The 18,161-nt window shown below is 36.4% G+C and overlaps 5 protein-coding genes across 5 annotated transcripts; 2 read left to right on the forward strand and 3 right to left on the reverse strand.

Moving 5' to 3' along the window:
- Nucleotides 1-5,379: 5,379 nt before the first annotated feature.
- On the reverse strand, nucleotides 5,380-5,754 carry LOC129766001 (histone H2A). The gene has a single exon (XM_055766463.1). It carries the CDS (start codon nucleotides 5,752-5,754, stop codon nucleotides 5,380-5,382), a length of 375 nt encoding a protein of 124 aa, XP_055622438.1.
- Nucleotides 5,755-6,012: 258 nt separating this feature from the next.
- On the forward strand, nucleotides 6,013-6,387 carry LOC129766002 (histone H2B-like). Its single transcript, XM_055766464.1, has one exon. It carries the CDS (start codon nucleotides 6,013-6,015, stop codon nucleotides 6,385-6,387), a length of 375 nt encoding a protein of 124 aa, XP_055622439.1.
- A 1,963-nt stretch (nucleotides 6,388-8,350) lies between these two features.
- Nucleotides 8,351-9,305, reverse strand: LOC129770752 (histone H3). Its single transcript, XM_055773789.1, has one exon. The coding sequence runs from the start codon at nucleotides 9,246-9,248 to the stop codon at nucleotides 8,838-8,840; it is 411 nt and encodes a 136-aa protein (XP_055629764.1). The 5' UTR covers nucleotides 9,249-9,305; the 3' UTR covers nucleotides 8,351-8,837.
- A 173-nt stretch (nucleotides 9,306-9,478) lies between these two features.
- Nucleotides 9,479-10,066, forward strand: LOC129770755 (histone H4). Its single transcript, XM_055773793.1, has one exon. It carries the CDS (start codon nucleotides 9,516-9,518, stop codon nucleotides 9,825-9,827), a length of 312 nt encoding a protein of 103 aa, XP_055629768.1. The 5' UTR covers nucleotides 9,479-9,515; the 3' UTR covers nucleotides 9,828-10,066.
- A 373-nt stretch (nucleotides 10,067-10,439) lies between these two features.
- On the reverse strand, nucleotides 10,440-11,536 carry LOC129770751 (histone H1B-like). Its single transcript, XM_055773788.1, has one exon. It carries the CDS (start codon nucleotides 11,502-11,504, stop codon nucleotides 10,824-10,826), a length of 681 nt encoding a protein of 226 aa, XP_055629763.1. The 5' UTR covers nucleotides 11,505-11,536; the 3' UTR covers nucleotides 10,440-10,823.
- Nucleotides 11,537-18,161: the final 6,625 nt, after the last annotated feature.

The raw sequence follows: 18,161 nt of genomic DNA on the forward strand, positions 1-18,161 counted from the left end.
TTGAAAACTGTTCGTGTTTTGATTGTGCAACACGAATAAAATGTTGAAAGTTTGTATTAAGACAAAAAAAAGATTTTTTAATATCGCTACGTTGAGTATTAACCTACATGTCTAAAAAAAAAAAATTTTAACGTAACTCCTAAACATATATTTTACCATTATGATGTATTTGGAAAAGTTGTTGGAAATTATAAGCAAATTCATAAACATGGCGGTATAACACGACATACATATTAAAAGGGCTCATTTACTATTAAAAAGACAATAAATTAGAAATATTTTTTGCAAATATCTTGAGATTGGCTGCATCTAGAATGAGAATAATGATGGCCTTTTTTGTTTCTAATCGAATCAGGATTCTTAATTTGTGGCTAGAAAATTATGATTGAAATAGTTGTGCCATCTTGGACATAGTTTTTGAATTTCCTCCATGATTTCTATTTTATATGAAAAAATTAAAAGAAAAACTAAAAAACACGTGTTTTAGATATTGCAAATTGAAGTTTTTTTTTTGTAAATAAAAAGAGTACTAATTTTTTTTCTCAGTGTATCTTATGTTTAAACATTAACTTTCATTCGAATCAAAAATTCTCATGTTTTGTCATTTATCGATTTCATTTGGAATTGTTCTAAACGTCAATTACTCGGAAAACAAAAAGATGATGTATACGATGTTGATATATACCTTAAAGAGAGTAATATCAATGATTATTTATTAGACATAAAATTTGAAAACTGCACCAAAGTTTAGATGAAGTTAATTCGTTATTGAGTAAGCAATCGGATTTGGTATCAATTGATCGGGAAGCTGTCCTTGTTCCTCAACATTAAATTTAAGTCGCTGAATTATTTTGAACAGAAGGAAATTTGCACATTATTAGCGTTGTGGTGGTACTCGAAGAGGTTCATCACCAGTATTTCGGGCGAATTGTACCAAATCTGTAAACCAATTCAACTATTAATCCTTTCATTACGGCAGTGTGCTCCGCCGAAGTGCTACCACTGTACGGAGCACTGCGCCGAAAAGTATGCACATCGCGCTGGTGTGATCGAAGAGCAGTATGAATTTCATGTCGTCTAAAGACGACGCTCGTACACACAGCTCGTCGCGCGGATGTCGTCTATAGACGACGCTCGTAACGAAAGGGTTAAACGTTTGCAAATAGTAGCTAGAATATCATAGTGTGTAATAAACAAGCTTCTGGTAAAGACGTGTGAACTGTAAGAGTGAAATTTAAGATTGTTTCAAACATGAATTAAGAACACGCTAAATGTTTTCTCAACAGCGATTCGAAACGAGCGCAGGGAGTTTCCCAAACACGGATGTCAATTCAAGTCAATAGCGGCAGCACCAAGGAAGTCAGAGAAACACAGTGAGCAAAACGGGAGAAACGGGGGACTTGATCAGTTACCACCGCACCAGCACGGACGGACGGATTGCATCCGTTTTCTCCAAATCGTTGTTTAATTTGGCAGTGTTGATTTCGATGCACGATCCGGCCTAGCCTTCATTGCCGACGATCCGCCGGAAAATATCAGCGATACTAGCTAACTTCGGTGCATTTAGCAAAAGTGTACGGATATTTGGTCGCAAAGTTCCCGGTGAACGACCAAGAAATGAAAATGATTGGCCAACGGTGATTTGTAACAAAAGTGCGTGAGTTATCGGGAAGCGTGTCTGTTGCTCTGACTCTAAGTGGCGCAGGTCGGGAATCCTGTGCGTCACAAGTCGCTGAGATATGGTTTGTGTAAAAAAGCAAATTTAGTTGTACACGCGATGTATAAAATGGTGAAAGTTCGCGGTGTGGAACATGAAAAATTGGAAGGTAACAAAACGGCTTCCTAAAAAGAAAAGAAGAAGAAAATAAAGTGGTTAAACGGAGATAATAGTTTGGAAAGATGAAGAAATTGTTGTGAATAGAAATAGTGTTGGAAAGAAATATTGGTTGGAATTGAACGGGAGAGAAGTGCACGAAAGTAAGCGACGACGAAGGAAGACCGACGGCACTAAGAGCCTGACCACCAACGGGTGATGAGAAGCTGGGCACTGGGCGAGAAGTCACATCAGGTGAGTGCGAGCGTGAGAAAGTGTGTGTGTGTGTGTGCTATCAATTAAATTATCTTAATTCAATAAAATCTATTTTTGTGCATGATGGCTGCTCGTGATCTGGCCGAATTATATTGAAGCTTCGGATACTTAGCACAAACTTCCATACAAAGCAATTGAATTTTGTTATGTTGTTACTCTATTTTTATATTCTTATCTATTATTTATTTTTTATTAGCCGACAACAAAAATCATTTCTTCTTCCCACTTTTTTTTCGGTCAGTTAATAACATCAAACGTAATGCTTAACTCAAGATTTCTGAACATGATTATCAGACTGAAAGAAATGTAATATTTATTCAGTTGCAATACTGATTGTTCTTCGAGCACGGAAAATGTAGAAGATATAGTCTGTATTGATATTTGCTTCAGGATAGAAATCGAATCTATTTTTTGTTGAGTGTCGTTCTTAGCTGCACTACATTTTTTAAATTCAAAAGCTTAGCTGGGTATGGAAATAAAAACTGTCCCCAAACCAAATCACCCGCATTATGGAAAATATTGTGTAGGGTACCAAATAAGAAATGATATGAGGTTCACCATAAAATCTGTGGTAAAAAGCGTACTTTTCATTTTTTTGCACACTATTCTCGATAGCTTCGAGATAAAAATTACTGGAAAAAAATGAAAGTGCGTCTTACTATGGTGTATCGAAAAATCTTGAAATATTGAAATTTTCTTTATTCAGAGATTCAGTACTACTCTAATTCGTATTTAAATGCGTTTCTACACCTTTTTAGATATGTGTGATAATATGTGGTGCAAAAAAAAGGTCAAATTCATATATAAGTATTTATGTTTATTTGTTCGTGTATGTCTTTTTCAGAATATTTTGATAACTGCGCGGTACGAAAATATCTAATTAATTTTTTTTAAATATTTTTTCTTATTTCTATTTCAGTAATTTTCAATTTTTTTTTAATTGGTTAAAATCCTAAAATTGTATGTGCGTATTCCGTATTCGTAAAAGAGTCCCAAACCTTATCACCAGCGCTATGGAAAGTATTGTTGCGAATTAGAAAATTAGATGTTATTTTTGAATATAACATCTATATGGTTCACAATAAGAGCTATGGCTAAAACGTTGTTTTTTGTTGCTTGAAAAAGAAAATATGTAAAAATACTCGTAGTACATCTTACTATGATAAAATTACCATCGATTTTTTTTTATGCGAAATTAGATAATTCTTTAAATAGATCAGATTTGGAATTGTTTAGTATTATGAATTGATATCCACGATTTTATTAATCATCTATTTCATATAAATAAAAAGTATTGAACGTACTTTTGTTTCCTCATTTTAACCTCGCTACATTATGAAACAAATCATAAATAAAAAAACACGTACGAACACATTTCAAAACAGTACTGTGCGTGTTGAGTATCTTTCATTTCCATTTTTTCATTCTCAATAGGCTTGAGTTTTGAGTATAGGTATTCAGAATAATAATTTATTTTTTGAAATTTTGTACCGTATACAACATTTTCATTTTCCAAATGAAAAAATACTAGACAATAAACAATATAGAAATAAAAAAAAAATTTCATATTTTTGTACTGCGCAGTACTTAAAATTTTCGCAAACATCTAAAAAGAGATTAAACCAGTACAGATTCTCAGAATTCTAAAAAAACGAAAAATTTATAAATATATATTTTATGTATCGCGCCACACAGTTAAAATTCTGAAAAAAATCACACATATCTAGAAAACGCGTAGAAAAACATTTGAATACGAATTAGAGCAGTACTGAAACTATATATGAAAATAAAAAAAAAATCAATATTACATAAATGTTTTTTTTTTGGTACATAAATTTTTGATAAAAAATTATTTTGATATTATTTCTCGATACACCATAGTAAGATGCAAACTCTTGAAAAGTACGTTTCTTACTATAGATTCCATGGTGAATCTCATAGAGGCAAAAAATACTCAAAATTTCTTATTTTGTATCCTATACAACATTTTCCATAAAGTGGGTGATTTGGTTTGGGGGCACTTTTAATTTCCATACTCAGCCAGGCCCTTTGCCTATTTAACAGCATGAATAGGAACGCCAAATTAAAAGCTTTGATTTCAGTTTGCAGAAATCGTTTGATTGCAGAAAATATTCAATTACATAGATAGATTTCAATATACAATAACCTTAAAATTAATCGATGTTATTTATGTTAGTATATTGACAGCTTTCAATAAATAAAAAAAACGAGAAAATACAATTAGTTAAAAATTTTATATTCTGTCGAACTTCGTTAACCTGCAGTAACGTATGGAGCGATTTCACGCCAAATCAGCTGAATAACAGCCAGTTTCGACACGACGCTCTTCAATTACTTTTAAACCGTGTACACAAGGTAAAAGCTACCCAAAATAACAATTTTCAGTATTTCTATGTTAATTTTGTTACAAAATAATCGATAAAACTTTGATAACATCCGGCAACTCTGATGTATCGTGTGGTTTGGCTTTTCTGCACTATCGACGGAAGGACGGAAAGGCAAAGCTGTTTAACGAGTCTTGTATGAGATTCAGTACTAGGTCCGGAGCTCGACACAATGTTATCATTGGAAGTGTGAATTGCTGGTGATTTTTTTTTTTATGAGAATGGTACTTCAATCATTATCCTTTGCTTCCCATCCTGATCTTATTCATGGCAACGTGGCGAAGGATGTATGCATGGAAGGAAAGAAAATTCTGGAAATGTAGTTTTTTAGCAGCTGGTATACCTGGTAATTTGGCCCATCTCAACTACCTGAGTAAAACGAGCATGTATTACCCATTTCTGCTACATTCTACTCGTATAATAATACTGCTTGCCTTTATCGATTTGATTAACCGAGATTCGATTTCATTTCGAAGCAGTGTTTGAAACATTCCTCGTTGTGAGCTGATGCTTTGCAATAGTTTAAAACATTGAACTTATGATTATTAGCTAGAATTAATCAGGAGAAAGCTAAGCATATTTAGAAAGCATAAGTCAGAAATCGATTTTTAGAAAAGTCCACTATCGATCTGCAGGGACTTACGTGGGTTAGAAAGAAAAGGTCCATTGTCGGTCTCCGGCCTCGGTTGGGCTCAACAGGGTAATATTCCGAGCTCGGTGAAATGATTCACTCATATCGGTTTGGAAACAGATGCTCTCCTTGGAGATTGCTGTGGATTGATTTTTAGAAAACCAATCAATGTAACTCTTTATTAGAAATTTGTTGTCGTCCTGAAAAGGACGGTTGGGTTCTCGATTTTAGTGCAGTTCCATGTCGTTGTTGATTTAAGCTTTCTTCTCGGTCTTCTTGGGTAGCAGGACAGCTTGGATGTTGGGCAAAACTCCGCCTTGAGCTATAGTTACACCCGACAGCAGCTTATTCAATTCTTCGTCATTACGAATAGCCAGCTGCAGATGACGTGGGATAATTCTGGTCTTCTTGTTGTCACGAGCGGCATTTCCTGCCAACTCCAACACTTCAGCTGCCAAATATTCCATCACTGCTGCCAAGTAAACAGGAGCTCCAGCTCCAACACGTTCGGCGTAGTTTCCCTTCCTGAGCAGACGATGGATTCGACCCACTGGGAACTGCAATCCAGCACGATTTGAACGGGACTTTGCCTTTCCCTTAACTTTTCCTCCTTTACCACGTCCAGACATTTTTTGTTATATAATTATGAAGTTATTCACGAGCAAAGCGAAACTGTACTGATGACAATTTTCAGTAAGCGAACCCTCTTTTATACTAACTCTGCCATTATTAGTTTTTCACTCAGGCAGTGCTACGAATATAATGAAATGGCATCATAAACATAAGGGGACGGGCATACATTCCACCCTGACTGTGCATATAACATGATGTTTCCCTTGCTTTCAACATTAGTTCCTCTCGAACAGTGAAAGCGTTAAAACGTAGCAATGGCTCCTAAAACCAGTGGAAAGGCAGCGAAGAAGTCCGGAAAGGCTCAGAAAAGTATTACCAAGACCGACAAGAAAAAGAAGAAGGTCCGCAGGAAGGAAAGCTACGCTATCTACATTTACAAAGTGTTGAAACAAGTCCATCCTGACACGGGTATTTCATCCAAAGCCATGAGTATCATGAACAGCTTTGTGAATGATATTTTCGAACGCATCGCCGCTGAATCATCTCGTTTAGCGCATTACAACAAGCGATCAACTATAACTTCTCGTGAAATTCAAACCGCAGTTCGTTTATTGCTACCAGGAGAATTGGCCAAACACGCTGTCTCCGAAGGAACCAAAGCCGTCACAAAGTATACCAGCTCCAAGTAAATTCTGAATTCTACAATATGAAAAAAACGGCCCTTCTCAGGGCCACAAAATTTAGGTTAAAGAGTTCAAAATACAATTTTTCAATCATTTATTGGTGTTATTATAACAAGTCGCTTCTCGTGCGAACACTCCGCTTTCATTGCTCGAAAGTTTCTGAAAAGTAATATCACAAAAGGTGTCCAAAATGGCTCGATATAACAATTTAATGTAATACGATTTATTGTGAAGTACGTTTTGAGAATGATGTGATCATTGTGTGCAGAATGTATAATTTTTGTATAATTTGATAACTGAAACTTGTTGCCCTTTAATCTCGACTGTCCATTCTCATGGAACGTCGTAATTCCAGTATATCACTCGGATGTCCCCTCTCATGGCATATTAAAATTTATTAGTGATGACGGGGAGTTGAGTTATTTCGAGACTACTTCTTTGAAGTGTCCTTTTCAAATAGCACGAGAAGTCGAATCAAAATATAGTAAAATTGCTAAGATATATTTTTATCGAGAACGTGTCCATTTACGTCTTTTGGAGACACCAGATTGGGCAATAAATTATTACGTATTATTGTCAACCGTGCATTAATCAGCCTGCAATGCACATTGGAAAGTGTTTTAAGATTTATCCTAATATACCAAATTACAAAAAGTAAAATATTGTTTGTCACATAAGTCCAATATCATTATAGTACATCCCTTCCTTGTTTGGTTTTTAGAGACTTTAAACTTTTGCAGTTCATTCGTCTCTAGTCCTGAGAAGGGCCCTTGTGAAAAGAAAACTACTCCATTACTTCTCCTTCACCTGTCTTAAGAAAGACAATCCATTCTCGACTAACGCTCGCCGGCAACGAGAAGTGATTATAATACGATGCTTGGTTCCAAAATGATACTAAATAATACGAGCATTTGTAAACGAATAACTCTGAACTGATTAAGAATTGATCATATTTGTGGAAGCATGTTCTATTATCAAAAGTATTCTTCTATAGTAACATTTATCAGCAAGCTCAGAGGTTCATTCATATTTCATATATTCATACTTGTGACAGCGTATGGAATGTCAGAGTTTGAAAACGTGTTTTTAAAACTCTTTTCGCATAAATTGGTGGCCCTGAAAAGGGCCGTTTGTTTGAGAATGAGGTCAGATAGGTCAGACTTAAGGCCCATTTATACGTTGCTAGTAGCTGACTTGACAATGAGCAGCTACTGACCCGGTGGACTCGCTTGACAATTGGTTGACTCGCCTTGTCCGTTCACACAGTGTGAGCTGCTGGCGAGAAACTAGATACTACGGCACGGGTTTACCAGGGATGCCAGGCGACTTTTCAAATGTCCATCAAATAGTCAGAAACAGCAATCAGGTCCGAATTTGTCAAATGATTGGTCCAAAATCGACTTCTTTATTGGCAGTTTTCATCTTAGGTTTTCAGTTGAATGTATCATCACACAATTTTATAGCAAAACAAACGCTGATCGTGTTTAAAAATACATACTTTGTGCTGAATTTCTTTGAACTGAAGGTACTATCCGAAAAAGCAGAAAGAGAAAAGGATTCGGGCCAGGAATTAGATGCAAAGAAAAGGAGCAACAAATACAATATTGAAGGAACTCTACGATGAGGATCCCCGAGATTACAGAGCAGTGTTGATAATAACACCTGAACAAGTGAAAAAACTGTTGGATTTAATTGCTCCACGAATACAACGCCAAGATACAGTCATGAGGGATGCTGTACCTGCAAGAGTTAAATTAGAAATGACATTGATGTGCCTTTGTTTTGGAATATCGTTGGGATTGTTGTCGATATTTTTTAGAATCTCGAAAACATCCATAGCTCAGATAATTCCGAAAGGATGTGATGTTATAAATGGTAGTCTAAAAGATTTTTTTTTTTAATTTTATTTATTTTGTGAAATGAAAATGATAGTCGATTTGCAGGTGCAATAAATACGCTTCAAAAATTTTAATAATGAATGAAAATGTACTTTTTTAAATCGAATATGTATTCTGTTTCTTAGAACAATACTTTTTTTTGTAAGTTGTGATCTGATAATGATTCTATATTAGAGATTCTCAAGAAAACTATCTCAAAAAGAAAGCGTGCCCCGCCAGCGTGCAAAACGAAATAACAATTATTTCGTTTAGAAACTATGAGGGTTTTATTTGTTTTTCCAATAATTTTCAAGTCTATAAATATCTTCACATATTTTCAAATATCTTAAAAATAGAGACATTTCATTACATTTGGCATCACTGATTCGAACGCTAAATTCTGTTTTTGACGTTGTGAAGCATGCAAGTGCGAGTAAATTCAAAAAACTTTGAAGTAGCTCGCACGCCGGATCACACATGACAATAACTGGCATGATGTGTTCACACGGTGTGAGTAGCTGCACTGCAGTAACTGACTAGACCGACTCGTATGCTTACTCGCACCGTCTGAACCCGGCTTTAGGCGCGTTCTCCACGAATACGACGAGCCAATTGGATGTCTTTCGGCATAATGGTCACTCGTTTGGCATGAATGGCACACAGATTGGTATCTTCGAATAATCCGACCAGATAAGCTTCACTTGCTTCCTGCAGAGCCATAACAGCCGAGCTCTGGAAGCGAAGATCGGTCTTAAAATCCTGAGCAATCTCACGAACCAAACGTTGGAATGGAAGCTTACGGATCAACAATTCAGTCGACTTTTGGTACCGACGAATTTCACGCAGAGCGACGGTTCCTGGCCGATAACGATGTGGCTTCTTGACTCCTCCGGTAGCTGGAGCACTTTTACGAGCAGCTTTAGTGGCCAACTGTTTGCGAGGAGCCTTTCCTCCGGTGGATTTACGAGCGGTCTGCTTGGTACGAGCCATTGCTTACGATTTCAGTAGAGTTAACGGTTTCAAAGTTGTTCTTGGAATGAAAAATTTCCACGCGTTCCCTCGCTTTTATATATGAAACGTGTTACCATTTTGCGCATGCGCAACAAAAAGGAAAACGCAGAGAAGAGAAGAATGACAATATGATGAAGAAGGAAACAACATTTACATTCGGATATAAAAGAGGGTACCCCTAGGTGAAAACAACATCAGTTTCATTCATCGTTTGTACTGGAAAGCATCATACAATAATTCAGAAAAATGACTGGCCGCGGTAAAGGAGGAAAAGGACTGGGAAAAGGAGGAGCCAAGCGTCATCGTAAGGTTCTTCGTGATAACATCCAGGGTATCACAAAGCCCGCCATCCGTCGTTTGGCTCGTCGTGGAGGAGTGAAGCGTATTTCCGGTCTTATTTACGAGGAAACTCGTGGAGTGCTGAAAGTATTCCTGGAAAACGTAATCAGAGATGCTGTTACCTATACGGAACACGCCAAACGAAAGACCGTTACCGCAATGGACGTTGTGTACGCTTTGAAACGCCAAGGTCGTACTCTCTACGGATTTGGAGGTTAAATGATATAATTTTGCGTAGGTTTCAACAAAACGGCCCTTTTCAGGGCCACGATATTTTTCCAGTTAAAAGAGTGATTTGTAACGTTTTTAAATGAACCACTGTTCAATTGATTGATTGATTATTTGATTTATTTCAGTCGGCTTTAACCTTTCAGGTCATTCGCCGTCTATCGAAAAATATTGATATTACAAATGTATACAATGTTATTACATGACGTGGTGAAAAATAAACGAAACATTGAACAACTTTAAACTTCTGTACTGAACGCAACCGCTCCAGATGTGTAGCATGCTTACTGCGCAGGAACCACTGTTCAAAATCATGATTCGTTTCTCAATTGGTGGTACAAGAAAGCCAGTTTTTTGTGCGTTCGTTTTTGCCAGATTTCCCATTTGTGCGACCCATTTGGTGCGATTTCATTATTAAATCTAAATTCGAATCACACAAATAATAAAAGTACTCAAAAATGGTCGCACGAATGAGGAAACGCATAAAAACAGGTTTTCCTGTTAGTTTATGATGACGATTCAAATACAATTTCACGTTGTACTTTAGTTGTATTGACCCAAACCCAAAAAAAAAGTCCAATATTTGTTGACTGAATGTCTGTGAATTATGAGTCGAATGAGGGATCATTGTAAACTATACTTGGGTACATGTAATCTCAAAACGATCGCGATGGCTATGAATGATTTTAGACCAAAACCTCATGTGGTCGCAACCTAATGCAGGCTCGACGTAAAGTTTGTTACACAATTGATGCTTTTCGATATCATCAGTTGGCCATCATATCTCGTTTCGTTAGAATATGAACATTCTTAATAGTGTACAATGTTGGACACATGATGCAGATGTGTGAAAATGTATATTAACTGTTATAAAAAATCATTTGAATTATTATTTGAGGTGAAAAACTTTTGTTACTCTTTCGATTCAATGTGTTTGTAGTCCTGAGAAGGACTGTTTGTTTTTAAATCATTTCAATCGACTGAACTTTACTTCTTGGCGGCGGCTTTCTTTGGAGCGGGTTTCTTAGCCGGTGCAGCCTTTTTCGGTTTTGGAGTTTTAGGCTTCTTCGCCGCTGTTTTCGATGGTTTGGTTGCTTTCTGTTTGGGAGCGGCCGCTTTTTTCACGGTTCCAGCCTTTTTGGCAACTTTGGCGACGGCTGCTTTAGTCTTCTTCTCAACCGCTTTCTTTGCTGGTGCTGCCTTAGGCTTTTTGACGGCAGCAGTTTTGGGAGTGGCTGCCTTTTTGGCAACTTTCTTTTCCCCTGAAGGCTTCTTCCCAGCCGCAGTTTTCTTTGGTTTCTTCTCGCCCGCAGGTGTCTTGTCCTTAGATTTAATTTTAAAGGACCCCGATGCTCCACTTCCTTTGGTTTGCACAAGACTACCTTTCTCAACACCACTCTTCAGAGATTTCTTGATGAAAGTTGAGAGCTTAGCAACGTCGCACTTGTAATTGGCACCGATATACTTCTTGATGGCCTGAAGAGATGATCCATTACGTTCCTTCAAAGTCTTGATGGCGGCTAAAACCATTTCATTCACTGGTGGATGAGTGGCTGGCTTTTTCGGTTTCTTACCCTCTCCTTTAGGAGCACGAGCCTTTTTCGGTGTCTTGGCTGGAGATGCGGCAACCGATGCTGCGGTAACGACTTCAGTAGCTGTATCGGCCATTTTTCACTGTATTTCACTACTATGTTTCAACGAAATGCTGAATTCCATGGTGCGCTCTGTGTCGCCACTTGTGCTCGAAATTGACATCTGTGTTAGGGAAACTCAGTGCGTTCGTTTCAATTCGTTGTTGAGAAAATCTTTTGCGTTTTTGAAATTCATATTTTAAGACATGGTAATTTTCTTTGTCCTAATTCGCACAAAATAACGTTATACGCTTTTCATTGCACGCTATGATAATCTAGCTAACATTCAGAGTTGTCTGATGTTAAAAATCACTTCTCGTTTCGCAACAATTTTCCGGTAATGTGCATAGTATGTATCAGAACTATTAACACAATACTGAAAATGTGTAAAATTGTGTTATTACAAAAGTAAAACGACGATAAAAAGTTGTTTGTAAAGAAGAGCAACATTTCCCCGATCATTTGATACCAAAATTGTATGTTTCTTCATCAACACAGCGAAGTATTTTCATCTAAACTTTGCTGCCATCGGAGCAGCTCAGGCACTTTTTGATTTCCGTTCGCTTTCATATGACTCAATATACCCATACAAAATTGTTACCATTATTTAAATTTGTTCTGTGAAATGAAAGAAATTTGAATACTTTTAGAGAAAATATCATCATTATTCGTACAATCATATTCGTAGTTACGATTCACGTTCCGAGGATGGATTGGTAATACAAACTGTTTGCCAACATTTGTGTTATCGATATTCTGCTACAAAATCCCAAACTGTACAGATAAAAAATATTTTATTTATTTAAAATCATTTAAAATTTTAAAAATCATCATGATGTTTATAATGTTTACATGTTGGCATCATATGTTGACTCCAAACCAGTATAACCTAAAATTGAAAGTTGAAAAAAACCATAGCTGTGCTTCTGCATTTTTCATTTCATCTGTTGAATGTTTCCGCTATTAATTTTTTTTCTTTCTGTCATCGTTTTTACTATACCAACGTTAGACTATTTCCGTTTTTTTTTGCCACTCGTAAGTGAAATATTATTTCAATATAAGCTAGCTTTCCAAAGACAACTCTCCAATGGGTTCATTCGAATAGTCAATAGCAGCATGTTTGAAATCAATTTATTAGTTTTATCTTGTTCAGTCCTTCGACAACAACTCACATTCCACAATTCCAACTTTAACTACCTTAATTCTTCATCTGCTTAGTCTGTTCAACAGGCAGCTCATATGGAACGACAAAGCTCAAGATTTGTACTCGCGACAAAACGTACATTTCAACTACCCAACTGTGAGATCCTAATTCAATACAGGTAATTACCCGACTGCGCAGATAAACGGTAACAAATCCAACACATCATCCTGGTAAAACTGAAAGCTCAGATCTGGCTTATCCGTATCACGCATAATTCGAATCGAAATTTGAAGAGTAAACTTGTGTACATGTATTTTGGAGAAGGATAAACACATTTAAAAAATAAAAATCATGGATGAGAGTTATCCATTCCGTATATAATAAATATCCTATGTAATAGAGCAGTGGTTTTCAACCTTTTCTGCTCCTTTCCACTTTTGACGAAGATTAATCCCAGTGCTTCCCCCTATCAGTATTTTGTAAGAAAGTCTGTAGCATATCAGTAAAATAATGAATGAATACAAACGGCTTTCAAGTTATATTCGCAACAAATATGATTCTGTACTTGTATCTGACTACAAAAAAGGTATATAAAGTCAGTATGACACCTGCGTCTGAATGATTTCCGCCAAAATCATAATTCTTGAGCACGTTGTCAAAAAGCACAACTCATGTCATCTTCGATATCCACTCTGTTACGGTGTTTTCTTTCCATCAGCAGCATTGTAGGAAATCCAGATTCACATAAATACTACACACTAGACAACAATACTCGTAACGCTTAATTCGCATATCAGGATATCATTTTTCGATCATTTGCAGATCGATGATTTTGTTCTAAAATTGATCCGAAACTTTCGTCACTGCCAGTCGAAAGGGGATTCAAACCATGTCCAAATCTTGTTCTTTGACATAAGGAAAATATGTTTCAAGTTTAACTTGTTGTAAAAAATCTTGACAAATGCTGTACAATTTTCTTTTTAATGGTCTTCTGTACTGTTTCGTCGTCTGTTCCATCATCATCATCATCGTTCTTTGACGAAAGTCTTTGAAACATTGTGAAGTTGTTCAATCGAACATTACATTCCAGATTTAGAAATGTTTGCCGAGGATCGCAAATTTTAGCGTATCCAATAAAGTTTTTGTAGCAATTTTTGTTAATCATTGTCAAATTCAAAGCGAAGTAAATGTACAATAGTCCCTTGCAGAATTCCCCCCTTTTAATGACTAAATTCCCCACCGGTTGAAAATTACTGTAATAAAGCATCCAGTTTTCTCCAAGTGATAAAGAAAATTTTGAATGAAAATTGAGACAAACAATGGTGTCATATTTTAATACAGTCAATTCGATGCCAAACCGATTCAGTGGTTCTCAGAATCTCATGGAAGTGGTAGTTTTGTTTCTTATCGCAAGATATTAGACTCGTATTTTTTTATTCTTTCGTTAGGGTGACCATTTCGATTCAATTTAAAGTCAATCAAAGTCAAAAATTTAAAATCAATCACCTGTTCATTAAAAAACCCGCTTCCAAAATATTTGAATTGTTCTTCGTAATTATCGATTGTATTTGTTTTTTTTCCTGTTCCTTTTTTTCCTGCGCTATATATTTTTATATTTTTTCTTGAAAGCTGAGAATGTTTTACATAACATATCTTAAAATCAGAGATGTATTTTTGTTTTGTTTTCAACTTATGAGTTTTCAAATCTAACCGATGGTTCGATTTGAAAAATCGGTTTTCCCATTTTTTCTCGATATGGTCGATACATGAAATTGAAGTCAAGAAGCTAGTCTCCTTTGAAAAAATATTACACCTGCGATAAAATTGGATTTTGGATTTCGTTTGTTTCGTTTCGATTATTGATTGTATTTGCTTTTTATAGTTTACATGGTCTCGGGATCAAGTGCGCCATTTTTTTATTTTTATTTTTTCTTGAAAACTAAGGATGTTTTACATAACATATTCTAAAAATCAAAAAGGTTTTTTTTTCGTTTTTGAGTTATAACTTTTCAAAGTTTACATGTGTTCAGTCTTTTCGCAATATTTCTGTGCGAATATACTAGATCTATGCGACTAAAATCCAGTTTAATCGCAAATGTGGCACTATAAACTATTTGGCTTTAATTAGACATAACATTCAAACATTCAAAAGTTATGATTCTTGGAAAAACGGGAAAAATGATTTTCTGACCATCGGTTAGATTTGGAAAATCATAACATAAAAAGGGGAAAACATCTCTCTGATTTTACTGTTTCTTAGAAATTTGTTTTTCGTTTATATGACAGCCCACCCTAAGAGGAGTGTCGAACCACCTTAGAAATGTTTCTTCCCCATAATACCTCCACATGCCAAATTTAGTTCCGTTTGCTTGATTAGTTCTTGAATTATGCGGAAATGTATGCTTCATTTGTATGGCAGCCCCCTCCCCTCTCAGTGAGACAGGAGGAGTGTCTATTCACCATAGAAACCTGTTATGTCCCTTGAAACCTTCACATGCCTAATTTGGTATTTTCTTGATTAGTTTTCGAGTTATGCAGAAATTTGTGTTTCATTTGTATGACAGCCCCCCTTAGAGAGGGGGGAGGAGTCTCAAACTATCATGAAAACCTTCCCCGGCCCCAAAAAACCCCAACATACCAATTTTCATGTCGATCGGTTCAGTAGTTTCCGAGTCCATAAGAATCAGACAGACAGACAGAAATCTATTTTTATATAAAGTCTTGTCCAGTTAGAATCCGTACGGAAGAAATCATTTATATCTCGGAGATAGAATGACATACAAAAAAGAGTGATCAACCAAAAGAAAGATATATTCTTGCACTTTTACAAAAAAATGTCCTTAAAATTATTTTTCTTCATTTCTGATGAAACTTCTCACTTTTCTGGTGATTCCTCCCATCAAACGTTGCACAGCGGCAGTGTCGACCTCTGTGGCCAGTTTTTTCCAGAATCTGGTCATCCCTGCAGCGTCCCGAGCCATTTTTCCGGTCTTCTTTAGCTTCCGCTTCATAATCGCCCAATATTTTTCAATTGGGCGGAATTGGGGGCAGTTTGGTGGGTTGAACTCCTTCTCGATAAAATCCACCCCGTTGTCGCGGTACCACTGGAGAACCTCCCGGCTATAGTGGCAACTCGCTAAGTCAGGCCAAAACTTAACGGGACCATTGTGTGCCTTTATGAAAGGCAACACACGCTCCTTCAGGCACTCTTCCTTGTACAATTTCGAATCCATGGTCTTTGTAGTGATGAAAACCGGCGTCTTCGCACCACAGGTGCATATACCCTGCCAGATCATCATCTTCTTGGCAAATTTGTCCATGAACATGAACTTGAATTTGGCGGGGACATCGCCTCGTGCCGTGGAAAGATAAATTTTTTGTCCCGGAAGTTGGCCGAAGTCCATTTTTACATAAGTTTCGTCATCCTGGAGCAGGCATCCATGGTACTTCGTTAGTACCTGATAATACAACTTACGAGCGCGAGTTTTCGTCACTAGACTCTGCTTCATCGTCCTATTTGGTTGCTTGATTGCTTTGTAGGAATGAAGTCCAGCTCGGTGAATGATTCGTCGAACGGTACTACGAGCGGCACCGTATTTCTGAGCGATATCATGTTCGGACAGTCCAGGGTTTGCTCTGACGGTTCTCAACACCTTCCAATTCAGCTGACGATCGTAGGTTCCGCTTCGACGCTTCTTTTGAACCGCCCGGTCCACGCTGTTCCGCTCGCGGAATCGTCTGAGCACATCACATACGGTAGTTTTAGCGATATCCAACTGTTTCGCGATCTTCGCACCCGACCACGTTGGATTGTCAACGTGGGTGTGCAAGATTAATTTTCTTCTTCTGTCTTCCATGTGGAATAACTCCGGACTTACGGCACGAAAAAATTTGAAACTTTTACCACCAGAAGAGGAAACATTTGTAAACAAACCGCTGTAAAAACTTTCTTGCAGCGGCCACTGACTGTGCCGCTGTAAAATGTGCAACGCGTACGGATTCTAACTGGACAAGACTTTATATATATATATATATATATATATATATATATATATATATATATATATATATATATATATATATATATATATAGATGATGCATCATTACCGGTCTATACTTATTTTATTTTAGTTCATTTTGTCACCGGATAGAATGGATTCATATAGTGCAATTCCAAATGAAATTGACCTAAAAATGCAGATTTTAAAACATATATTTTTGATTCGAATGAAGGTTTGTATTCCGTTTGGGATGAAGCAAATATTTGTTCTCCACACCAATTGGGAATTTTTTTTACTCAAGTGTAAGTTTTGTAAATGGCGTATCGATTCTAGTAAGAGGAATCTTTGATAATTTAAATCTCAAAAACTATAAGTCGGACCGAAATGGTGTCTCAGAAAGAGTTATAGAGTATTGATGTTCAAACGTGAAAAAATATACACTGAGAAAAAAATAGTATTTTTTTTCTATTTACAAAAAAAACTTTAGTTTGCAACATCTAAAATACGTATTTTTTATTTTTATTTTTATTTTTTCATATAAAATAGAAGTCATGGACAAAAAACGTTTTGACAAACTTCTGATGAACATCTGATGTGATTTGAAACAAAAAAGGTCATTCTTAATCTCATTCTAAATGCAGCCATTCTCGAGATATTTAAAAAAATATTTCCAATCAAAAATACTCATGTTATGTCATTTGTCGATTTCATTTGCAATTGCTCTAAACGTCAAATACAGGTCGGACTCGATTATCCGGAGTATTGATTTTTTTTTCACTCCGGATAATCACAAAACAAAGAATTTTATTATATTATTATGATTTGCACTTATTTATTGAACGGTTTTATCTAGCTTGGACATGTTTGTATTTTTGTGACTTTGTAACTCTGTAACGTTGTCTATAGCGCTGTATCACATTGATAGAAATTTAACCCTCTTTCTGTTAACCGTTTGATCTGAAATTTGGAACACATCTTTATCTCGGATGTCATTATAAAACTGCGTATTCCGTGATCTTGAAAATCCAAGATGGCGACCGGTACAAAATGGCGGATTATGGACATATTTTCTCAAAATCCTATCAATATGGGTTTTCTCAAAACCCCATAAATTTGGCTATATGAAATATGGCATATGAAAAAACAATGGCAATCAAAGGCCTTGACTAGTAGAATACAGTTATTTATGAAAAATTCAAAACCAAGATGGCGGCCGCTACAAAATGGCGAATTACATATTTTCTGAGAACCCCAACAATATGGGTATCAAATGAAAGGGATTGACTAGTAGAACACAGTTATTTATGAAAAAATGCAAATCCAAAATGGTCTCCACCACAAGATGGCGCCATATTTTTTCTTTCAAAGCCCCATCAATATGGGTATCAATTGAATGTGCTCGACTGGTAGAACACAGTAGATCATTAAAAATCAATGTCCAAGATGGCCGCAGTTCCCAAATAAACAATTACTTTTTCAATAGTTTCATTCAGCTTGTCCTGTTTGTTTGTATGCTTGAGTGTTTGTAGGATTGTCCCACATTGATTG

This window comes from Toxorhynchites rutilus, chromosome 2, assembly GCF_029784135.1.
Source record: "Toxorhynchites rutilus septentrionalis strain SRP chromosome 2, ASM2978413v1, whole genome shotgun sequence".
Lineage (NCBI taxonomy): Eukaryota > Metazoa > Arthropoda > Insecta > Diptera > Culicidae > Toxorhynchites > Toxorhynchites rutilus.